This window comes from Caretta caretta, chromosome 20, assembly GCF_965140235.1.
Source record: "Caretta caretta isolate rCarCar2 chromosome 20, rCarCar1.hap1, whole genome shotgun sequence".
In the NCBI taxonomy this organism is placed as follows: domain Eukaryota; kingdom Metazoa; phylum Chordata; order Testudines; family Cheloniidae; genus Caretta; species Caretta caretta.
In genome coordinates this window covers 7,032,054-7,056,246 of record NC_134225.1, presented here as the reverse complement: position 1 = coordinate 7,056,246, position 24,193 = coordinate 7,032,054, and the positions used below count along the sequence as shown (strand labels likewise).

At 52.6% G+C, this 24,193-nt stretch overlaps 1 protein-coding gene across 1 annotated transcript; it reads right to left on the bottom strand.

Annotated features, from left to right (window-relative positions):
- Positions 1–2,835: 2,835 nt before the first annotated feature.
- On the bottom strand, positions 2,836–16,243 carry KRT8 (keratin 8). Its single transcript, XM_048834797.2, has 9 exons — positions 15,829–16,243; positions 12,175–12,383; positions 11,546–11,606; positions 11,359–11,454; positions 10,549–10,713; positions 8,417–8,542; positions 7,028–7,248; positions 5,624–5,679; positions 2,836–4,717 (listed from the first exon to the last, which is right to left on the bottom strand). Exons 1-9 carry the CDS (start codon positions 16,165–16,167, stop codon positions 4,527–4,529), a joined length of 1,464 nt encoding a protein of 487 aa, XP_048690754.1. The 5' UTR covers positions 16,168–16,243; the 3' UTR covers positions 2,836–4,526.
- Between the last annotated feature and the right edge of the window lie 7,950 nt (positions 16,244–24,193).

Below are 24,193 nucleotides of genomic sequence, written 5' to 3'. Positions count from 1 at the left end.
CGAGTTATGAGGAGAGGTTGAGGGAACTGGGATTGTTTAGTCTACGGAAGAGAAAGCCAAGAAGAAAGCCAAGGAATGTGTGGGCCCCTTACTGAATGAGGGAGGCAAACTAGTGACAGAGGATGTGGAAAAAGCTAATATACTCAATGCTTTTTTTGCCTCTGTTTTCACTAACAAGGTCAGCTCCCAGACTGCTACGCTGGGCATCACAAAATGGGGAAGAGATGGCCAGCCCTCTGTGGAGATAGAGGTGGTTAGGGACTATTTAGAAAAGCTGGACGTGCACAAGTCCATGGGGCCGGACAAGTTGCATCCGAGAGTGCTGAAGGAATTGGCGGCTGTGATTGCAGAGCCATTGGCCATTATCTTTGAAAACTCGTGGCAAACCGGGGAACTCCCGGATGACTGGAAAAAGGCTAATGTAGTGCCAATCTTTAAAAAAGGGAAGAAGGAGGATCCTGGGAACTACAGGCCAGTCAGCCTCACTTCAGTCCCTGGAAAAATCATGGAGCAGGTCCTCAAAGAATCAATCCTGAAGCACTTGCATGAGAGGAAAGTGATCAGGAACAGCCAGCATGGATTCACCAAGGGAAGGTCATGCCTGACTAATCTAATCGCCTTTTATGATGAGATTACTGGTTCTGTGGATGAAGGGAAAGCAGTGGATGTATTGTTTCTTGACTTTAGCAAAGCTTTTGACACGGTCTCCCACAGTATTCTTGTCAGCAAGTTAAGGAAGTATGGGCTGGATGAATGCACTACAAGGTGGGTAGAAAGCTGGCTAGATTGTCGGGCTCAACGGGTAGTGATCAATGGCTCCATATCTAGTTGGCAGCCGGTATCAAGTGGAGTACCCCAAGGGTCGGTCCTGGGGCCGGTTTTGTTCAATATCTTCATAAATGATCTGGACGATGGTGTGGATTGCACTCTCAGCAAATTTGCGGATGATACTAAACTGGGAGGAGTGGTAGATACGCTGGAGGGGAGGGATAGGATACAGAAAGACCTGGACAAATTGGAGGATTGGGCCAAAAGAAATCTGATGAGGTTCAATAAGGATAAGTGCAGGGTCCTGCACTTAGGACGGAAGAACCCAATGCACAGCTACAGACTAGGGACCGAATGACTAGGCAGCAGTTCTGCGGAAAAGGACCTAGGGGTGACAGTGGACGAGAAGCTGGATATGAGTCAGCAGTGTGCCCTTGTTGCCAAGAAGGCCAATGGCATTTTGGGATGTATAAGTAGGGGCATAGCGAGCAGATCGAGGGACGTGATCGTTCCCCTCTATTCGACATTGGTGAGGCCTCATCTGGAGTACTGTGTCCAGTTTTGGGCCCCACACTTCAAGAAGGATGTGGATAAATTGGAGAGAGTCCAGCGAAGGGCAACAAAAATGATTAGGGGACTGGAACACATGAGTTATGAGGAGAGGCTGAGGGAGCTGGGATTGTTTAGCCTGCAGAAGAGAAGAATGAGGGGGGATTTGATAGCTGCTTTCAACTACCTGAAAGGGGGTTCCAAAGAGGATGGCTCTAGACTGTTCTCAGTGGTAGCAGATGACAGAACGAGGAGTAATGGTCTCAAGTTGCAGTGGGGGAGGTTTAGATTGGATATTAGGAAAAACTTTTTCACTAAGAGGGTGGTGAAACACTGGAATGCGTTACCTAGGGAGGTGGTAGAATCTCCTTCCTTAGAGGTTTTTAAGGTCAGGCTTGACAAAGCCCTGGCTGGGATGATTTAACTGGGAATTGGTCCTGCTTTGAGCAGGGGGTTGGACTAGATGACCTTCTGGGGTCCCTTCCAACCCTGATATTCTATGATTCTAGAAGAATGAGGGAGGATTGGATAGCTGCTTTTGACTACCTGAAAGGTGGATCCAAAGAGGATGGATCTAGACGATTCTCAGTGATAGCAGATGACAGGACAAGGAGTAATGGTCTCAAGTTGCAGTGGGGGAGGTTTAGGTTGGATATTAGGAAAAGCTTTTTCACTGCGAGGGTGGTGAAACACTTGAATGCGTTACCTAGGGAGGTGGTGGAATCCCCTTCCTTAGAAGTTTTTAAGGTCAGGCTTGACAAAGCCCTGGCTGGGATGATTTAGTTGGGGTTGGTCCTGCTTTGATCAGGGGGTTGGACTAGATGACCTCCTGAGGTCCCTTCCAACCCTGATATTCTATGATTCTATAGTGGGGACACGCAGCATCAACTTTGTGAAATGGGAGGTTAAGTGTCAACTTAAATAAATTCAACCTAATTTTGTAGTCTAGATATACCTTTAGACTGTCAGCTTTTTGGCTCAAGGGACATCTCTTTATTTTGGGTTTGTACAGGGCCTAGCACAATGGGGAGAGCTGGAAACAGGTTTCCCCTTTCATGAGATTTTCAAGAGTTCAAAAAAAATTTCCCCCATCCTGAATTGGGACAAAAAGTCAAAACCCTTGAAAATTTCAGATGACTGGATCATGAATAATGTTTAGTTCAGGTCAGCTGAAACATTTTGCTTTGATACTTTCCAAATGTTTTGATTGTGACCTTAAAAAAACTAAAACTAAACTAAACGACTAAAATTTCAAATGGGAAAACCATTTCAAACCCCGCAATCGAAAGGTTTTGACATTCTTAAACATTTTTCAAAACTTTTTCCCATTTGTTTCTAAAAAAAAAGAAAAAAGGGCCATATTGATGCATTCGCCTGGCAAGCTTCAGTTCTGTGCCTCCTTTGGTCTTCCCGCAGTCAGGCAAGAGGAAGACAAGGGCTGATTCCATATCACCAGGAGAACAGAACGCAGACATCTCTCAGCAAAAGTTAGCACGGGACACAAGACAGACACCGCCATTATCAATAACAGCTTTATTGAGAAAATGGAGATGGTACGGCCCTCCATGAGAAAGGACACAACACACAGCTTCAGTCTCTAGCATCTGAACATTGTACTGCAGAAGGAGGAAAGAGAGATAATGTTGCTTAATGTCAACACCCCCTCCCCCCCGCACACAAGGCAGTTGAGGGGGTGGAAGAGAAAGGAAGAATCACACATTTCACAGAGTTGGCCTCAGTGCTTTAGTTCCATCATCAGTTGTGCTGAGCAAGCATTGAACCGGGGATGCCCAAGCTGGAGAGGAGCCTTGATTGCTGACCCACTGGGAACAGAACTGGCAACTTCCCCCAACCATTGCCTCCCCCAGATAGCTGGGGGGGAGGGAGGGGGGAACCACCCTTTTCCTCCCTCCCAGCCACCCAGAGAGAAGGAGATCTCATGTTATGGCAATGAAGAGAGCCACAAAGCAGTGGACTGACTGTTAAGGTCCTGGCATCATGTGGCCGTGAGACGATGGTCCCCAAACTCGGACCCCACCTCCTTACTTGGTTCGCAGCCCCCCAGGAGCTGCATCCAGAAGTGAGCCTGCGGTCAGGGGCTGTGGCCAGGAGTGGGGCAACAGTTGGGGGCCGAGGCCAGAACTGCAGCTGGGGGCAGGGCTGGAATGGAGCTGGGGGCAAAACGGGGCTGGGGAGCACTCCCTCCCCACCCCTTCTGGGGGGGGGTACACCTCACAGTTTGGGGACCACTGCCATGAGATTGAGGCCTTTTGTAATAATCAAGAACCCATTTTCCAACAACCTCAGAGCCTGGGGATGCTGGGGCCCAGACCAATGAGTAAGGCTGGTATCATGCCGCAGGGACGTTATGATGCCACATTGTTGGCATTCTGGCCATAACCGCCGACTCTGTGGGTGCTCCAGGGCTGGAGCACCCAAGGGGAAAAATTAGTGGGTGCTGTGCACCCACTGGCAGCCAAGCTCCCCTCAACCCCCCGCCCCACCTCCTCCTCCCCCGAGTGCGCCACGTCCCCACTCCTCTGCCTACCTCTCAGCGTTTCCTGCCCGGCCGCCGCCAAACAACTGTTTGGCAGCATTAGCACGCTCCAGGAGGGGTGGGGAGGAGCAGGAACATGACGTACTCAGGGGAGGAGGCGGGGATTTGGGAAAGGAGTTGGAATATTGGCACGGTGGGGACGGAGCCTCATGGAAGGGGTGGAGTGGGGGAAGGGGGGGGGGGTCGCATACCCCCGGAAAAGAGAGGAAGTCTGTGCCCACACAGGGCTCGCACCACGGGGCGCATTTGTGACTCTCTGCATCTAACAGCTCTGGGAGACACCGATTAAAATGCTTGGTCCAGGCCTGAGCCAGTCTTCCAAGTGGAGACTGTGCTGGATGGAGCAGCAAGGGAAAGAGAAAGGAGCAAGGGATGGAAACCTGGCCATCTGGACTCTAATGGGTGGGTTCTCAGCTCCTCCTCCTCATGCGTGAAGGAGAGGGACAGGCAGGGGGAGCATCTGGGGCATCAGACGACTCATCGATTACCACAAGAGAATTTGCAAACGCTGCTGGGTTTGGGGGGGGGGGGGGGGAGATCCTGGGCTCCAGCCCTTGTCCCAGTCTCCCCCAGAGTCCGAGTGGCCCAGCTGATCAGGAAAGGCTCATCTCTTAAGGTACTTTTAAGCTGTGGAGGCTCATCTGGTGGCTGCTCAGTTGGACAGGACGTTGGAGGTCTCGGACACCAGTCTCCCGTCCTTGGTCTCAATTTTCTTGATCACGATGGCCTTTGACCTGGCAAGAGCCGAGCTCTCCAGTGTGGGTGAATTCAGGGAGTAGCCGCCGCTCGAGTATGAGCTGCTGTATCCTCCCCCGTAACCACCGTATGCGCTGCCAAGCCCACCTGGACGGGAGGAGAGAGACAGAGGACCAGTAAGACCACACAGGATGTGCTGGTGACTCCCCAGCCAACGGCAATGCTGACCGCATGGATGGCTCAACCCACATCCTGTGGGCCCGAGCACTACGGACCCTGGAAGGCTACAATGCTTGATCTCTGCTACAAAACCTGGCCCAGATCTCTCCTACAGTTGAGTCAGCTGTGCAGCTCTGTACTTCAGAACCAAGCCGGGGAGGCGAAACGCTAGATCCTAGGCTAGGTGCTGCCAGGATGGAGTGAAGGCAACCTATGGTCCTGAATCGTTAACTGGATTCCCCCAGGGCAGAGAAAGCATGGGCAAGATGAGTCAGCCTCTCGCAAACACCCCGTTATAAAAGCAGAAAGGGATGTCATTACAGCGCATCTAACCCTGCAATGATTCCTTCCCTCATCTTTAGATCAGGAGCTCAGCCTTCGAAAAAGAAGCCCCTGGCACTAGAAACCATCCCACTGCTAGGGCTTAGGCATGTTCTGTCTGCCTCTTCCCTTCCCCCGCCCCCACATATCCCCACTGCTGCAGAGCAAGAATCACCCCCCCAACGCATCTGGTTCGGTGCCGGTAAGACTGAGCGACCATGGGGAAGGTGGACCAGGCCCAGCTCTGCTAGGTGCAGAGTACCCTCAGCTCCCGCTGAAGTCAGTGAAAATTAGGACCCTCAGTGAGTTGCAAGGGGCCAGTTTCTCCTCCCCAAGCCCCGACCCTGGCTCTGTGGTTCTGCTCTCCCAACATGTGTCAAACTCCTGCCGAGTAGCAGAGTCCACCCTCACCATGGGTGGGGGGGGGGGGGGGGGCGGATTCTGCCCCAGCTCAGAGTGCTGCCCTGCTGCCCCACATTACCAACCCCCACCCCCAAAATGAAATGCATTTACCTGAATAGCCAGTCATCTTGGTCTGAATGCTCATGTTTTGCATCCCGGACTCCAGCCTGCCAAGCAGAAGAGAGGGACACGACTTATCAGTGCCCGGACGGTGTCGAATGGGGATGGGGCACAGAGAAGGACAAATGTAGGACGGCGTGGAATGGGTAAGCCGCTGCCAATGTGGCATCAGAACAGCTCATCTGTGCGTCATAGACCCAATACAGCTAAACAGCAGAGATTCTCCTTTAGCTCTATTGATAAGGCCCTGTTACTTTTGAAGCAGAAGGATCCAGGTTCTATCCTGGCTGCCCCTGGGAACGTTTGAGCATCTGCAGCCTGCCAGAAGTTTACAAGAGCGAAGCCCTAAGCAGAGGGTTTGTTACTAATATCATTACCCTTGCTTTGCAGATTATCCACTGACCCAGCTAAGGCCACCCAGTGAGTCAGCACAGGCAGGACTAAAACCCAGGCGTTCCTGGCTCCTGACCATCTAGACAAGGGGGTCTCGAGCAGGGGGCTGCGCTGCAAACAGATGTCAGGGGGTCGTGACCAGCCTGCTATTTCCGTATTGCGAAATGCGATGGGGGGAGGGGTATCCCGGTATGGGAAAATGGGTGAGTGCGTGGAAAGGGTTTGATCACTAGGCAACACTGCCCCCGCTGCATCTCAGAATTCACGGCCCTGGCTGCACTGTGCCGACTCGCTGCTGGGAGCAGAGTTACATCCCAGCCTCTCTGCCCCGAGCTCCCTCCCCCGGTCCTCACACAGCTGCCGACAGGGCCTTTGCCTGACACGCTGCAGCAGGGCTGACTCCGCATCCGTGTGCGGACACCATCATCGAGGAGGCACCAATGGATGCGCTAGACAGACGAACATGGGACTGCAGTAGCCCACTTAATGGGCCCGCCCCCCACATAACTAAGCTCCATCTGCCTGTGACTCAATTACTTGGATTATTCGCAGGAGTCACCCTGAAAAACTGAGGTCTGAAGGGAGGCTGTAGTGATGGTGGATGTACAAAGTAAGCCCCTTACAGGGCCAGCAACTGAGGGTGCTCTTTGGAAAGCGGGCACTAACAGGACATCCTGATTAGGGTGACCAGAGAGCAAGTGTGAAAAATTGGGACAGGAGGGGGGTAATAGGTGCCCATATAAGACAAAGCCCCGAATATCAGGACTGTCCCTGTAAAAATCACGACATCACCCGAATCCTGAAGCACTCAGAAGTCAGCAAGGCTCAGCGCACAAGGGGTTCATCTACAGACCTTGCTCCGAGACAGACGTGCACCACATTGGAGCCAAGTTCCAGCCCCCGGGGAGGGTCTATTGTCCTCAGTTCTCTCACTGGTCCTCCCTCCGGAGAGAGGGAGAAGCTGTCCAATCATGACACACGATGCCGGCCTCCCACACCCACCTGCTCTCCTCTCCTTCCAGCAACTTCCTGTAGGTGGCGATCTCGATATCCAGCGCCAGCTTGACGTTCATCAGCTCCTGGTACTCCCGCAGCTGGTGGGCCATGTCCTGCTTGGCTCTCTGCAGGGCAGCCTCCAGCTCAGCCAGCTTGGCGTTGGCATCTTTGATGGCCATCTCGCCACGCTCCTCGGCCTCAGTAATGGCTGCTTCCAAGCTGGCACGCTGGGGGGGGTAGGGGGGAGAAGAGGAGGAAAGATGGGGAGCATTAGATGGTTTCTCCCAGAACAGGGGCCTCTCCCAGTATCCTTATCAGAGGAGGAGGGTGAAGCTCCCAGGAGAAATCTGCTGGGGCATTATACATCCAACACACTAAGGGCTGGTCTAAATTTTTGCACCAATGCAAACTCCTAATGTAGATGCACTACACCCAGGCCAAGCAGGGGCTTGCAACTGGGCAGTTTACCCCCATTTCAAACCAGAGTAAGCTACGTGGGTCCATGCCCTGCTTTGCACCCATGGCAGATAGTCTGCACCACCGGATGGAAAATATAGACCAGCCCTGAGCTCTTGCATCCTATTCAGATTTTGCTTTCTCCCATCATACAGGCTTCTCCAAAGGAGACTGGGGAGCAGGGAAGTGAAAATCCCTCAGGAAGAAAGGGAAGCAGACTCCTGTCTACACCATGGCTGCAAGCATGTCACTGTCTCAACACATGCCCCCTAATCCTGTTTTTAAGCACTGCCCCATTCTGCAGTGCAGGGCGACCTGTGGGATTAGTGAGGTGCTCAGCTGCTAAAGTCCCAAGAGCTGCAAAAGAAACTAGGGGGAGAGAGAGAGAGAGAGAGAGAGAGATTGATTGATTGATTACAGCGACAAGAGTCAGTGAGATTAAAGAGAAAGAAAAGCCAGATCATCAGCTGAAGTAAATAGGCAGAGATAGGGTGACCAGATGTCCTGATTTTGGGCTCTTTCTAATATAGGCTCCTATGACCCCCCACCCCCTGTTCCGATTTTTCACATTTGCTGTCTGGTCAAGACAGAGCTTGACTTCTGTGGTGCTGTATTGATTACACCAGCTGAAAAACTGGTCCAGAGAAACAGATATTAACTATGCCTTCAAACCACAGTTGTGCTGCCCACAGGTTGAGGGGCACATGGGAAATTCCCCACCTACACTAGAGAATGGGGCTGTGTTGCCCCATAGCTGCAGTTGTAAACCAAGATCTACGAGGTGGATTGAAAGGGATCTGTAGACTGGCAAGCTAAGAATCGTAAGAGGGAATCCTTTCCCCAGGTCTCCGGGGCAGGTCCCGTGCCCCCAAATAACTGCAAAAGGAGAAACCAAGGGTCTGGTGCAATTCTGGAGAAGTCAGCGGTTGTTTCTCTGACCTGGCCTTTTAGAGAATCAATCTCCGACTGTAGCCGTTGGATCATCCTGCTGAGCTCATTGATCTCGGTCTTGGTGGTACGGAGGTCATCCCCGTGCTTCCCCGCCACCGCCTGGATCTCCTCGTACTGTGTGAGAAGGAGAGAGACAAAGAATTCAAAACAGAGCGCACAGTGTCATCAGCTGTCCCCCTTCCGTGAGTGCAGGATCCAGGCCAGGATTTAGGGAGATCCTGTGTGGGGAGAGATGGCAGCCCAGGCTGGGAGCTAGAGAGACACCCAGGGTTAGTCTGTGTCCAGCAGTCTCAATAAAGGAATCCCCTTATCATTACAGCTGAATCCTGGCTCTTCACCACCAGGGAAACAGTATAAACCAGGGGTCCTGTCACAATTGTCCCAGCTCTGGAAGGCTCCATTTTTAACAGCTTTAATCAGCCTTGCAAATTTGCCCGGAAAATTCACCAGGCCTGGTTCAGAGATTGCAAATGAAGAGACTGGTGGCATTTCACTTCCCCTTCAGTCAAATCCTCCTCCCAGGAGGAAATGGGATTTTGCAAGGCTGGATTAAATTCCATGGGTCAGGAAGGGAAGCCAGAAGGAAATCAGAATGAAAACCACGTAATAGTGCTGCTTAGAAAGCCCTGTGTATATGGCTATGCAAATTGAAGTCAGCTCTGCAGCTAAGGGTGTCATCCCAGCTTCCAGGGGCGGAGGAACCAGTGTGGAATCTCTCTGTGCAAAGACTCAGAGAGTGCACATTGCAAAACCACCGCAGGATTAGAGACAGCTGCTCCGGGGTGGAACAGCACTGGTCCTGCAGGTAGGGCGGATTGGGAGGTGCGAGAGGCTGCTCGGGACAGAACTAACAATGGGGTGCTTCTGGTCTGGATTGGAATGATGCATGAGCTGCATGGGAGCCCAAGGCTGGACTGCCAGGGGAAGGTGGCAAGCACCGACGGCGCGTCAGAAGCACTTGCCATTCCTTGGAAGTGAGGCTTCCACCTGGGACAATCAAAGGGAAGGGAAGTCTGATCCAATGGGTGGGGCACTGACGAGAGACCTGGATCCAGTTCCTGGCTTGCCATTCAGCCCCTCTGTGCTTCAGTTTCCCATCTATGAAAGAGGGATGACAGCCCTGCCTTGCCTCCCAGAGATGTGGTGAGGATAAATGTATTGAAACTTTGGAGGATCTTAGATAGACAAGGAAATTCAGGCCTGGGCTTTCATGTCTATGTGGACTGCATTCTAGCAACTGTCTGTGTAAGTCCCATCTTCTTGCCAGGACAGGTTTGTTCCTTATGCTAGAATATGGCTTGTATCATCCAGTCTGGTTTCAAATGTTCCCAAGTTATGGAGCTTCCCCCAGGAGACGATTCTACAGCCTCAGATTTCAGCGTTAGGTTGTTTGTGCCCCATTTTAGAGAAGGTAGGTCTATGAAGCCAAGGCTGTAGCAGGCTTCCTGCGGGGAAGGGCTATGGCCTAGGGTATGCAGGAAGGACAGACAGTGGTTCCTTGCGGCCTGAGACTCTCAGAACGTGTGACCCAGCTGTGGCAGATACGGTAATCCCCGTAATAGCCTTGAAAAGCTTTATTCAGCTGAGTTTAAGTCTCTTTGGAGTCCATTGTATTAAGTGCAAAGCTGATGTATTATTGGGGGATTGGCTGTAACTTCTTCTGGGAGGAGACATGGGAAAGTGTTCTGAGGGTAGGCAGGGCCCTGGGCAGCCTTGGATAACCCCAGTTAGGAGGGAGAGAGACGGGGTTCTCCGCCCAAAAGAGGGGACGGCTGAGGATCTGGGAGTTTAAGAGCAGGTGTCCTTGCTGGACCACAGAAGGGGAACACAGGTGCAGTTGCCCTGAACTGTGACTCCAGCCACTAGAGGGGGTCAATGAGTCCCACTGCATTGGAGAGTTACGCATGCATCTGCAATGCCTGCTAAGGAAGGCTTCTCCTGCCTGTACTGCAGGGGATACTTCATGTGCTCAGCTCACCAGCTGGAGGGAAGGAATGGGACAGCTGCCACCTAGCAGACGTTCCCATGGGCAGTGCCTCACGCCCTAACCTGCCCGCGTCAGCTCAGAGACCAGGCTGGCTGCATCCCCAGCAGCTCTGTGGGACAGATGGGCAACTCACCTTGATCTTATACATGTTCTCAGCCTCCGCCCGGCTCCTGTTGGCCATCTCCTCGTACTGTGCTCTAACCTCCGCGATGATGCCGTCCAGGTCCAGCTTGCGGTTGTTGTCGATGGTCAGGACCACAGAGGTGTCAGAGACCTGGGACTGCAGCTCACGCAGCTCCTGGGTGTGGGTAAGCATAAGGATCATCTGTCAGCATGGAGAACTCGGTGCACTCGCCAGCATTCCCAATGCCTTGCAGTTGGCTCCTTTCCCAGACTAGGGTTACCATATTTCAAGTTCCCAAATAGAAGACATTGCTGAAGGGAGGGGAAACTGGAGGAGGAATGGGAGAGGGGGTACAGCAGCCGCCGCTGCTCTCCGGCTGCCCAGCTCTGAAGACAGCGCAGAACTAAGGGTGATCATACCAAATCACGGACATTCGTTCAGATTTCAAAAATCCGCCCGGATGGAGATTGGAGGACCAATGGTAACCCTAGCCCAGACTGACCCAGCCACTGAATCCACTGGGGCTGATGTTGCCAGCATCTGGCTGAGATCCCCCTCCTTCCACTCACCAACCTCAAAGGGCCAGAGGGCAGCAGCAGATGCCTTGATGGCTTGGCTATCCGGGGAGGGGAGAAGAGGGGTGTCACCATGCACCCTATGTGCAAGCAATCCCAGCCCTTTAAAAATCCCATGTCTCCTGCAAGAAGACACTTGTCTTTGCAGGAACTCAGTGTTATTCAATGGGATTCCCCCTGCAGGTCAGGAAGGAATTTATAAGGCCAGGGCTACAGCACTGAGCCAAAGGGAGACATCACAGACCTCGTCATACAGCTGCCTCAGGAAGTTGATCTCGTCAGTCAGGCTTTCCAGCCGGGACTCCAGCTCCACCTTATTCATGTAGGCCTCGTCCACATCCTGCAGGAACAGAGCACAGACCCCATTAGAGAGACCCCCAGCCCTCTTTGCCTGCAACGCACAGCCGAGCCCAGGAGCACTGTGGACTCACCTTCTTCAGCAGGACAAATTCATTCTCCTTCTCAGTGCGGTGGTTGATTTCATCCTCGTACCTGAGGGAGGGGGAAACTGTCAGGTCTGCAGCAGGGCTGGGAAGTCATTCTCTGATGGATGCTACGAAGGCGTAGCTACCATCGTGGGGGCAGATAGACTCATCTAGGGGATGCCAGGAGGCAGGGAGACCCCTAGCCAGACACCCACCAATGACCTTCCAGACCTGGAAGGCGAAACAACAGGATGGGTTTGGGAAACAGTTGGGTGGGACAGGATTGTGCATTGGGGTTTATATGTGAAGTGAGGGATGAAAACCCCTAATGATGCCCATCCCACCCCCTCCCCACCAAGAGCAGCTGAGAACCATCCCCTCCCGGGAGAAGCTCTCTGTGCAGAGAAGCAAGGAGCACACAAGCCGGGCAGGTGTTGATAACCTGGCCAGATCCAGTGAATGCCCTGAAGGAAGCACCATGCTGATAATGAATGTAGCCTTGGAGAGCCTCCTTGTGTTAGAACATTGGGGTACAATCCAAGACCTCGGTGTGCCTGGGATTTCTACTTCCATTTGAAGGGAATGGGAAGGTGTGTGTCCCCTCCCACCCCTGCTTTGGCCCCAGTTGGACTCACTTATTCTTGAAGTCCTCCACCAGGCCCTGCATGTTACCCAGCTCAGCCTCCAGCTTGAGCTTCTCCTGGCCCAGGCCGTCCAGCTGCCTGCGCAGGTTGTTGATGTAGGCCTCGAACATGCTGTTCATGTTGCTGCGGGTGGTCTTCTGGCCCTGCAGCAGGTTCCACTTGGTCTCCAGCATCTTGTTCTGCTGCTCCAGGAAGCGGACCTAGTGGGAGGTGAGGCAGAGAAGCAGAGCCTTGCTGATTACACCTGCAGAGCTCAGTGGCCATGGGAGGCAGGAATCTCCTGCTGGGAGAATTACAACCTGTTGGGCATGGATAGCTTCTTCCCACTCATGCTCCTGAAATCACCTACCATCCCTCCCACTAGATCCTGATCGTTCTCTCACCCGTGTGAATCAGGAGTATCTCCGTGGAAGTAAGTGGAGTTCCCCATGGAGTTCCCCGGTAGAATCAGGTGTAAGTGAGAAGACAACCAGACCTACAGAACTCACCAAGCCGGATTCTGCTCCCACCTCCACTCATAAATCCAAAGTAGCTTCACAGCAATTAGAGTTCCCCTTGTGTAAGTGACTCTGTGCCATAGAGACTTATTCTGCCTTTGGACGTGTGCACCGTTTAATTCAATGAGAGATGAGTCTAGGTATCGGAAGGAGTGGTTTTTCCTGTTGAGCCCAACTCTGCTCTCAAAGTAAATCCAGAGTCACTCCATTAGTTTCAGTGGAGTGACTCTGGATTTACACCAGTATAACAGAGAGCAGAATCTGGGCTGCAATAAAGTGCATCTGATTTATTTACACTAAGGCCCATTTTCCCCACTCTGGGGGTGTAAAGCAGCCTCAGTGTAAATGAGAAACAAGCCAGAGGAAGTAAGTGGAGTCATTGTGCGTTGACACTTATGTAACGGAGGGGAAGGATTTGGCCCTTGGTATTAATTTTCTTGAAAAGTGAAGGTAAACCAGTCTAAAAGGCTGGGACTTGTCTGCATCAAGACTGTTCCCTCAGTGCAAACCCCTAACGGAGACACATCATAGGGTTTACACCAATGCCACCTGATCTAGTCAGTTACCGGAGCCCACCCCACCTTGCTTTTATACAGGGCCCGAGGGTCACAACTCCTCCTACCATACGCCACAGCAGAGAAGTCACAATCCCTATGCTGGGGGTGTGAAGGAGCCTTAGTGTAGACAAGAAACAGGCCCAGTCAGAGTAAGTGGATTGACACTGATGTAACTGCCCTTCACCGCAAAGGGGGTTTCGCTTGAGCGGGTGTGACAGCTGCCATCTTAACAGACACATGAGGGATTGAACTGAGCTAAAAGGGCAAGCAGCCATGGCTTGAGCTAAATAGTCAAAGCTGCTTAAATGGGGCTGCCACAACACATACCCTCAGGGCACAGGCAGGGGGAGACCTGTAACATATGCCCCCCCACACACACACACACCCAGTGGGTTACACAGGTACTGCAGGATTTAGCCCACAGGCCTACAAATGCCTTTAGCATTTATTTGCAGACTTAGAGCTGCTGAAGTAAAGGTCTCTCGCTGGCAAAGCTCCCCATGATTTAGCACATGGGGTTAGACTTACCAAAGCATTCGGCCCCCACTAAGAACCATGGACGCTGCTGGACCATGTGCAAAAAGCTGTCCAGTTTAGCGTGTGGCTGGGCTAAGGGCATGATGCAGCCCTCTGGCCACACTGGTGGAAACCAGGAGTAATGCCACTGAAGCTGATGGCATAACAATGGTGTCGAATTAGTAAGAGGGAGAAGAATCGGGCGCAGTGGAGTTACTCTGGATTGCCACCAGCGTCAGATGACCAGGTGGTCCACTGTACAGAGGAAGGGATGCCACCTGGCCTGGATGATCTGGGCTAGGGGGTACAAGAGGATTTGTAACAGGCCTTGAGCCAAAGGAGGGGCCAGGACCCTTGGACTCCTGGAGGGCAGGGGCAGGGCGAGGCAGCTGTTCCTACCAATGGCCCAGCCTTAGATAACAAGAGATGTAAACACAGGCCTCTGCTAACCGGCAATAAAACCTGTTTGTTTCAATCCAAACCCGACACAGTTGCCCTAGATGGGTGTGGTGGGAGAGGCTTTCAGGTTAGATTGTTACATTGCCTTTAGTTAAGCATTTCCTCCAGCTGGCAGCCAGTGTGTGTTTTAAAAAAACCCACAAGCAAACAAGGACTCCGGTGGCACCTTAAAGGCTGACAGATTTATTTGGGCATAAGCTTTTGTGGGTAAAAAAACCCAGATGCCCAAATAAATCTGGGTTTTTTACCTACAAAAGCTTATGCCCAAATAAATCTGTTAGTCTTTAAAGTGCCACCGGACTCCTCGTTGTTTTTGTGGATAGAGACTGTCACGGCTACCCCTCCGATATTTAAAAAAAAAAAAAAAAAAAACACAGCTTTTTAAGCCCAACGCTGGAAAAGGGCAGAAAGAATCCAGCTGCCCTTTTGCCAGGGCACTAGCCTCTGAAGCAAAAGCCCAGGCGAGGGTGGAACAGGAACAGATGCAGGCTGCCCGTGGGGCAAGCAGGGGGGAAGGGAAGTCAACACCTGTCCCCTGCAAGTGGGGACCACTGTGCTGCAGGGCCTTGGAAATACTGAAGGAGAGAAAAAGCCTTGATGCAGCCCCTCTCGGCCTTACCGCATGCAGGGGTTACATCTTTTTCCAGGCTGGTATCACGGGCGCATGAGGATGGGAAAGAGCCACCGCGTTCCCTCTGGCTCATCCCAGCTCCACTAGCTCTGGAGTTTCCCCGGCTGTAGGTATGTTCGGCCCCAAGATTTTGGGTGGCTCCATTTTGGGGGCCTGATTTTCAGAGGTGCTGACCCCCCGCTGGTTTCAGCGGGAGCTGCCCGTGCCTGGCACCCTCTGAAAACCAGGCACCAAGTTGGGCACCTGGAATCAGCCCCCACTTTTAGCTCAGGAGCCCCATTTTGACCTCAGCCCCCAGCAGCCCCCATTGAGAGCAATGGAGAACCCCCCAGCCACGCCCTGTAGCAGGAGTGCTTTGCAAGGTGGCACATTTTCCTCCCCGCCATGTGCGGGCAACTTCCCCATTAGCTCTAAAGCTGCTCTCCGGTGCCTATGCTTTTGACAGCCGCTCAGGGGCTGTATTGGCAGGCGTCCCAATGGGGAACCTCTGGGCCTCCTCTCCATTCTGCTCCCCCACCTCCGGGCGAGGGGCTTTTTCAACCCACCAGGTAGTGCAGTGACCGGAAATCTTTGTAACTAAGACAAGCAGAGGAAATTTTTCTCCATGTTCTCATGCACCTGTAGGAGGAGCCTTTGGCTCAGGAGTGGCTCAGAGGGATCTGATCTGGCTACAGAGCTGTTCAGATTCCCCTCCGATTGCAGGGATATTGGCTGGCAGATCACTGCTCCCCTTATATGCTATGTGGCGGAGAGACGTTACCCCGAGATGTTTACTACACACACCCCTGTACCCTACTCAAGTCACTGTGGGTGGCATGGGGCGTAACTGAGTCTGGAATCTGCTCTCTCCTTCCAGCCTACAGGTGTTACAGCAACAGGACAAGTCTGGTTGACTTCTGCCCATCCCCAAGGAACACACCCACTTCTCTCCCTGCCAACCCGGCTCTGCGGATGCCAGCTGCACCCGGACGGTGCCAGGACTCACCTTGTCAATGAAGGAGGCGAATTTGTCGTTGAGGGTCTTGATCTGCTCCTTCTCCTGCTTCCGCACGTGCTGGAGGGTGGGGTCGATCTCCAGGTTGAGGGGTGACAACAGGGTCTGATTGACGCTGACGGCGGCGAGGCCACCCCCGGCACCGAGTCCGTAGCCCACCGATGGTCCCCGCATGCTGCCTCCTCCATACCTGCTCCCACCATAGCTGGAGTAGGTCGAGCTTATCCTGGTGTTGCCCACGGGGCCAGCTGTGTAGGAACGGCTGCTGAAGGAGCGAGTGGGAACAGAGGTGGTGCTCCTGTAGGTATTTTTGGTTATTCTGACAGACATTTTGGAGAGGCTAGTGGAGGAAGACAGGAAACACTGGTTGAGCAAGCTCAGCAGCTGAAGGACAGGCTCTGGAGGCTGAGAGCTGAGTGGGGTGTGTGCAGACTTATATACCTCACCATCAGGGGGCGGGGAACCAATGTCTGGAGCACTGACTGGCTACAGGCCTCGGGAGGGGTGGGGCTACGACAGAGCCAGGCCAACACCTGCTCCCTCCACCCTGCCGCACCTAGTTAACTCTTTCAAAGCCAGAGAGGGGCAATCAAATGCACCGGCCCAGCTCCAAGAAGCATTGAGACCGGCCATTTGGAGAAGCACCTGGCAAAAATACCAGAGGGGGGCGGCAGCCTCATGAACTCACCCAGGATCCACCCAGAGAGAGCAAGAAATGCAACTATCAGGCCAGCTTCTGGTCTAAGTTATACTGGGGTGAACCCAGAGCTGGCACTAGGCATAAGCAGATTAAGCAATCGCTTAGCAGCTCCAAGAGGCCCCCTATTGGCTTTTTATTATGTGTTGGGGGGGCAAAAAAAACTATTATTTCTCAGGGCCTCCAATGGACCAGCACCACCACTGTGTGGCTTTGCTGGAGACATTCCGGGTTTGCACCACCAGAACCTTGCGCATCATTAGGGAAGCCACCAAAGATGCATGAGTTGAGGCTTGTTTTATCAGCGGGTGCCCAGAAAATAAAAGGAAAAGAAAAAAGCCGAGGAGAGATAGACAATAAGGTGTTTTGCAATGGCAGGTACCTGAGGTCCTAGGTCCTTTCTCACATGAGGTTCAGGGCTTCTGTGCAACAGGGAATTGATGCTACGCTGTCCTCACCACTATAACTTCACCAGCAAATGCAGTACCGGGAGCACTAGTGTAGACTATACGCTGTAGTGCGGATGCTGTTGGAAGCATCAGGTCACACAGACATGCTCTGAGGGGGTAAATGTCCCCCAGTGGTTGCAACAGTGGTGACCTGTCACAAGCGGCAAAAATATCCACGCATGGACACAGCATGCATAGCAGACAACACAGGATAGATGTGCACTTCCAGACTTGTGCAAGCTGGTATGCACGGCTGGCCTGGCAGAGGTGCTTTAGGCCAGCCTTGGGGGTTACTGGCAGATTTGCAGGGTTCTGGGCTGGACTAACACGGGGGCTGCAGGTCAGGACGAGAGCTGGTCGGGGGAAAGTTTTCATCAGAATTTATGAGATTTTTTTTAAAATTTCTCGTCGCAAATCCAGGAGAAAAAAAGTCAAAATACTGAGAATTTTTCATGAACCAAAAATCTGGAAAAAAATCATTGAGTTGGGTCAACTGAGCCTGTTCCAAATTCTCAAAGCTTTTCCATTCATCCAGACCACGTTTTTGGCTTGCAGACTTACTTGAGTTAGCTTACACTGCGAAACAACAAGTCATTCCAAATTGGAATTCTTGGTTTGGAAAATGCCAACCTTTGGTCTGACCCAGTATGGCCGTTCTTGTGTTCTTATTCTTCCCGGCCTTCCCCCACAACCCAGAGCCATTAGCCTGCATGGAGTGTAGCTTAGGATCAAAACTGGCCCATAGCACATGTTATGATCATTGGTCCGCCCACACACCACGCAGAACCTAGCAAGGGATTTTACTAAGCCTGGAGCAGGGCCTCTGCACCTGTGGCTCCCTGCTCGTTAACGGGGATGACTGCACCCAGCAGGTTGGAACATTCTTGGCAGCTGGTGAGCACCAGGATTAGAGCCTAGACAGTGGAAGGATAATGAGGCAGGCTCCTCAGGGCTGAACTTGTCCCTCATTAAAGGAAACGACTGCACCGGGGTAGGAGAGTGAGGGTGAGGCACCCTCAGGCAGGGCTTTTCCCCTTTCCTTTAAGTGGCAGCAATTGAGGCATCTGCTTTTGATGGTCTGCCAGGAAATGATCTTCTCACAAATTACACATGGAAAGTCAATCTGGAGAAAACAGCTGGATTCTACTGGAGAAGACTCATCTGTCTACCTATCCCCATACACATCCATCCATCCGTCCATCCTCAGCTACATCTATCCATCCCTCCCCATATACATCTATCTAATCCGTCTATCTACGTCCATGCACATCTGTCCATCCATCCACATCCATATCTATCTATCCATTCCCATACAGATCCATCTATGGATCCCCATACAAATCTAATCTAATCTATCTATCCATCCATCCCTGTACACATAGGCGCTGACCCCCTGGGTGCTCCGAGGCTGGAGCACCCACGTGGGGAAATTAGTGGGTGCTCTGCACCCACCGACAACCAAGCTCCTCTCCCCGCCTCCCGCCTCACCTCACCTCACCTCTGCCTTCTCCCCTGAGCGCGCCAGGTTCCCGCTCCTCTGCCTACCTCCCAGCACTTGCCGCCACAAAACAGCTGTTTTGCAGTATTACAAGCTCTGGGAGGGAGGTGGGGAGGAGCAGCATGCAACACACTCAGGGGAGGAGGTGAAGAAGAGGTGGGGCTGGGCCAGGATGGGGATTTGGGGAAAGAGTCAAATAGGGGCAGGGAAGGGTGGAGTCAGGGTGGGGCTGGGGGCAGAGGGGGGTTGAGCACCCACCGGCGCCAGCAGAAGTTGGCGCCTATGCCTGTACACATTTGCCAGAGGATGTTGTGAAGGCCAAGACTATAACAGGGTTCAAAAAAGAACCAGATAAATTCATAGAGGATAGGTCCATGAATGGCTTTTAACCAGGGTGGGCAGGGTGCAAAACAATGCTCTGAAGTTTCCCCAGCCACTGTTTGCCAGCAGCTGGGAATGGGTGACAGGGGATGGATCCCTGTTCTGTTCATTCCCTCTGGGGCACCTGGCATTGGCCCCTGTCAGAAGAGAGGATACTGGGCTAGATGGATCTTTGGTTTGACCCTGTATGGCCGTTCTTTTGTTCTTCCATCCTCAGATGCATCTATCCATCCATCCCCATATACATTTATCTGTGTACCCATCCATGCCTATCCAACCCCATATTCATCTATCTATCTTTGCCATGTAATAAAGGTCTCCGAAGGGAGATCTTTATGCCTCACACATTACAGGCTCAGTTCTCCCTCCCCTCCTCCCATGCCCCCCAAAGCCACTGCTACATACAAGCAAAAGACACTGAAGTTCTGTTAGAATGAGGTTGCCTGGCTTTTATCCTCAGCTGGCCCAGCATTACCGGGGACGTTTGCACCCCGAAAACAAACTTCAAGGGGCCCCCAAATTATTGTCAGAAAGCCCAAACTATGTACCACGTTATCAGATGTTAAACATGGAACAGCCACCGATTGGAGAATCTTCGTCTATTATATAAATGACAAATCACAGCAAAATAACGACCCAGTAGCCAAATGTTACTTTTTTAAACTCTGCAAATCCCAGATTTTCCAGGGGCCTAACAAGCACCTGGGTTCCTGGAAGATTGATTGTTTTTTAAATAGTGAGATCCAGGGGGCCCCAAAATTACCCATTGGTCCCCAATATACCCCCCCAATAATGGGCCCCTAGAACCAAGTCCTGATCCCCAGTCGGGCATGTGGCCACTCCCTGCTTGGCTTTCAGCGCACACAGGGTTAGGGGGAGTCTGCTGTCATCGCTGGAGAAATCCTTGGCTACAAACTAAGGAAGAATCTACGGGTACTGTCATCAAAAGCTTGCGGCGCCATGTCTCAGAGCCCAGCTCAACTGACTCGGGGTTGCAGGGCTCAGGCTGCCCAGCGAAAAACCGCAGCGTAGGCTGGGGCTGGAACCTGGGCTCTGAGACCCTCCCTCCTCGTGGGGTCTCAGATCCTGGGCTCCAGCCTGAGCCCGAACGGCTACCCTGCATATTTTAGCCCCACAGCCTGAGTCCCAGTCAGGTGAGTGGGCCAGCTGTGCTGCGAGTCTTTTACCGCAGTGTAGACACACCCTTTAAGGTCCAAGCCCTGTTTACACTCAGCATGCAAGGGAAGCCTGGCTCCCCAGCAATTGTGCCAGGCATTTCACAGCCATTGTTCAGCAGGGCGGTTGCCACACCCCAGGGCAAGGGGTTGAAATCATGGCTGCCTCCCACCTGTTGGCTGTTTAGAGCTGGCTGTTCATTCGCATGCGAGTCTCAGATCGGGGAGGAGGGTGTCTGTGGGCCTCTACTGATTAGTTTATCCAGGGTCTGCCTTGAACTGGGATTCTCCCTAGTAGCCTCAGTCTATGACAACATAACGCTAACACCATGGATCTGCACATCCATGTCTCCTCCAGCCCCAAAGCACCTCCCCTGCCCCTGAGCTTGAAACCGCAGGGCCGGAGGATAAAAACCAGAGACCTACATGGGCCTTGCTTGTATATTGCAGTGGATTTGGGCGGCCTGGGGGGCGGGGAGGGGACGGACCCTGTAGTAAGTGGGGGATAAAGACCTGTTTTAGGAGATTGTTATTGCAAGGCGGGGACGGATGAATGGACAGACAGCCTGATAATAGACAGACTGAGAACAACTGGGGTGGGGGTACAGAGTCGGCGTGGGGATTTTCCATTGTTCTCAATGGCAGCTGCTGGGTGCAGGGCACTTTGGAGCACCGGGCCCCTCATGCACAGCCATGTACAGGTCTATCCCTACAGAACCTGCTGTAGGCCACAGGGTAGGAAAGCAGCAGCAGGAGGAGGAGAGTTACACAGCGCTGAGGATTTGGGAAGGGAGAGGCTCCAAGCATTGAAGATCTATAGGAAAGAGATGCCTTTGCCAGTGGATGGGGGACCCCTCTGTCATGCACTGCGGCACCAGGGGCTGGGGGACCTCACTGTCATGAACTGCAGTGTCAATGGGGGACCCCTCTGTCATGCACTGCTGCGCCAGGGGACCCCTGTGTCATAGAATCATAGGACTGGAAGGGACCTTGAGAGGTCATCTAGTCCAGTCCCCTGCACTCATGCCCTGCAGCACCGGGGACTGGAAGACCCCTCTGTCATGCCCTGCAGCGCACGGACAATGGCTCTAAAGAATCCCAGACCCCTCCCTTGCTGAGAAAGCTCTGCAGCCCGAAACCACACACCCAGGCCCCCAGCCCAGGAAGAAGCCCTGCGGGCTTCCCTCCTCTCTCTCCCCTTCACATCTCATAAAAGGCAGGGGAAGAGGTTTGCTATGGGGATCCCCTCCTTTCTTATCAGGAAAGAATTTGCCACTCCGACAATATTTCGCTCCTGCTGAGATACTGCAGAGGGAGTGGGGCCTTGGAGCCTGGCCAGGCACAGTGCACCTAGAACGGGGTGGGACTGGTCCGACAAGTACCCATTCCCTTTTATGGTGCTGTTCGGTTTGTCGGTAAAACAAAGAGCACAGGGGTTTGGAATTACAGACACAAAGGGGAGTTATTGTAGGCTAGCTAGGCAGGTGTGTGCAGCCAGAGGAGATTGCAGGGCCCTGCAGAATCTCTTCTGGCCCCTCTCCATGGCTTCTAGCGCTGAGCAAACAGCAGCATCAACCATGTGTGGAAGGATATGGCTGGCCTGACACCTCCCACCCTCACAGATCCCAAAGCACTTTATTAATAACCCCTAGCCTCTCTCATCCACAGAGCCCAAAGCCATGGCAGTGGGTATTGTTACCCCTAGATGGGGAAACTGAGGCATGGGGGGAAGGGACTCGCCCATGGAGCCCCCAGCAGAGCCAGGAATAGAACCCAAGTGTCCTAGTTCATGGCCTCGCCACACTATAGCTAACAGCACACGTTACCTACTGCATATTGGAATCACTTTGTCCAGCGTTGAAGTGTGGCCTCCTCTGGGGTTGACCTGTGGCCGCTCTTTAACAGTGCGCAGCAACAGTGTTGAGGGAATGTAATGAACTGCCAGAGCTGGCCAGACTCAGAGGAGCAACATCTCCCCAGCCAAAAGTGCCAGGGGTGGGGGGGCTAATGGGAAAGTGGCACTGCTCAGTTCTCAAGAGGGGGCCAAGTCAGTGCTCAGCCCCTGCTCGGAGGCGCCCTTAGACACACCAGGCTCCCCAGTGAGGAATAGATTGGGATGCCCTAGGGCTCTGGGTTATCGGAAATCTGGACCCAGAAATCAGGCCCAACTAGTTCTTATAACGAAAGAGCCGTGGCTAGAAAAGGTTCTGATCCCGTGAGACTCACTGACTCCCTCCACACAGATCCACCACTTGACCCAAGGAACCCGTTAAGGCAGTGGTCCCCAAACTTTTGAGGGTCGCGCCCCGCTTGCCCCTGTCCACGCCCTGCAGGACCAGGAGTGGGGCCGTGGCTCCAGGGAGGGGAAGCCGGACAGGTGCAAGGGGGCCGAGGCTGGGACCACAGCTGGGGCCGGGAGCGAGGCCAGGGCCGGAGCCGTGGTGGGGGCCGACAGCCAGGCCCCCAGTCGGGTACGGAACCATGCCAAGGCCGGGGACAGGGATAGAGCTGGGGTCACGGCTGGAGGCGGGGCAGGACTGGGTGGTGCTCCCTCCCCGCCCCCCATGGAGGATAGCCCAAGCCTGCCACACCACCCTGAACATTCCTCCGTGCTGCACCCCCCTAGAGGCGTGCGCCCCACAGTTTGGGGACCTCGGCTTTAAGGGTTAATCAATATAACTAGGTCAAAACAACTCCTCCCTAGTCCCTTTTAAAGGGGTGTGCTGCCTTTGGCTGCAGATCTTAGGCCATTCCCCACATGACGGGCCAGCCACCACTATCACTGGCAACTTCGCCACCAGCAAGGCCAGGATCAAATAGACCACAGAGGCCATGCTCCCCTGGGCGTAGAGAGAATAAGTGATTTGCCTAAAGTCACACAGCAAGTTCATGGCAGAGCCCAGCAATAGAACCCAGGTGTCCTGAAGTCTAGTGCACTGCACTACCCACTAGGCCATGTTGCCACCCCCATTTCACAGGGGAATCCAGTGTCATAAAAGAGAAAGGATAAAAGGAACTCGCATTTCAGGGCCTTTGAATGGGACTCATGCTATGTTAAAGGGCTTTTCATCTGTCTATCCCCATTCACACCCATCTGTCTGTCTGTCTATCCCCACATATATCTATCCCCATTCATACCCATCCATCCTCACTCATCTTCTGTCTAGCCTTATTTATAATCATCTATCTAGCCCTTCCCACACATCTGCCTCTATCTACCTAATCCAGCTATCCAGATAACTAAATACTTAGTCTTGGCAGAACTCAAATTTTTGTAAATCTATAAAATTTAGACAGATAATATCTATGTTAATTTTGAAGCTTTTTTTAATGTTTGTCAATTTAATTAAAAAGAAAAGGAGGACTGGTGGCACCTTAGAGACTAACAAATTGATTTGAGCATCAGCTTTCGTGAGCTACAGTCACTTCATAGGCATGCATGAGTCTCTAAGGTGCCACCAGTCCTCCTTTTCTTTTTGCAGATACAGACTAACACGGCTGCTCCTCTGAAACCTGTCAATTTAATTGTTCACGGTTGCACAAAATTAAGCCTCCCTCTCCCCTGCTCCCATTTTTGTCAATTTAAATTTTCACAGTTGCCAGAAATTAGTTGCAGGGAGGCGGTCAGACAACAGGGGCAGGGTTCGACAATAATTATGTAATGGCAGTAGGTGTTAAGATTCGAAATGTTAACGCTTTCTAGCTGTTAAAACCAGCCCGTGCCAAAATAGGCAAAGTAAATAGCCTTAAAGCAAACAACTCATGAGTGCTCAGGTTGATTGCTCTTACTTGCCCAGCTGTGAATTTCAATCATTATCAATGGAACTAGATGTTTACTGACATTTCCCAATAAAAATCTAATCTTTCCAACCTTACATCTATATCTCTGTCTAACCTGCATGGCTAATGCTATTCTTCCTAGGCTATGACTGGCAGGATGCCACTGTACATGTATTTGGTGCAGGGAGTGGAGATTTGACAGAAGAGCCTCCAGCCAGTGCTTGCATCCTGTAACTACCAGCACCCTAGTAAAAGAACAAGCCATAAAAGCTCAGGTGAGCAAAGCCACTTCCTTTCCTTATCAGACACATCTGCGGCCCCACCCCGGTTGCTGGGACGACCGCTACTTAGCGCTGTGGGCCACTTCCCTGCAGGT

Bases quoted from the DNA above. Each gene is read 5' to 3' on its own strand.
- KRT8 (XM_048834797.2), bottom strand. From the start codon at position 16,167: ATGTCTGTCAGAATAACCAAAAATACCTACAGGAGCACCACCTCTGTT. The intron at 12,384-15,828 runs GTGAGTCCTGGC...ACCTCCCACTAG, and splicing joins TCGCCTCCTTCATTGACAAG to GTCCGCTTCCTGGAGCAGCA. The intron at 4,718-5,623 runs GTAAATGCATTT...CCTCCCGTCCAG, and splicing joins CAAGATGACTGGCTATTCAG to GTGGGCTTGGCAGCGCATAC.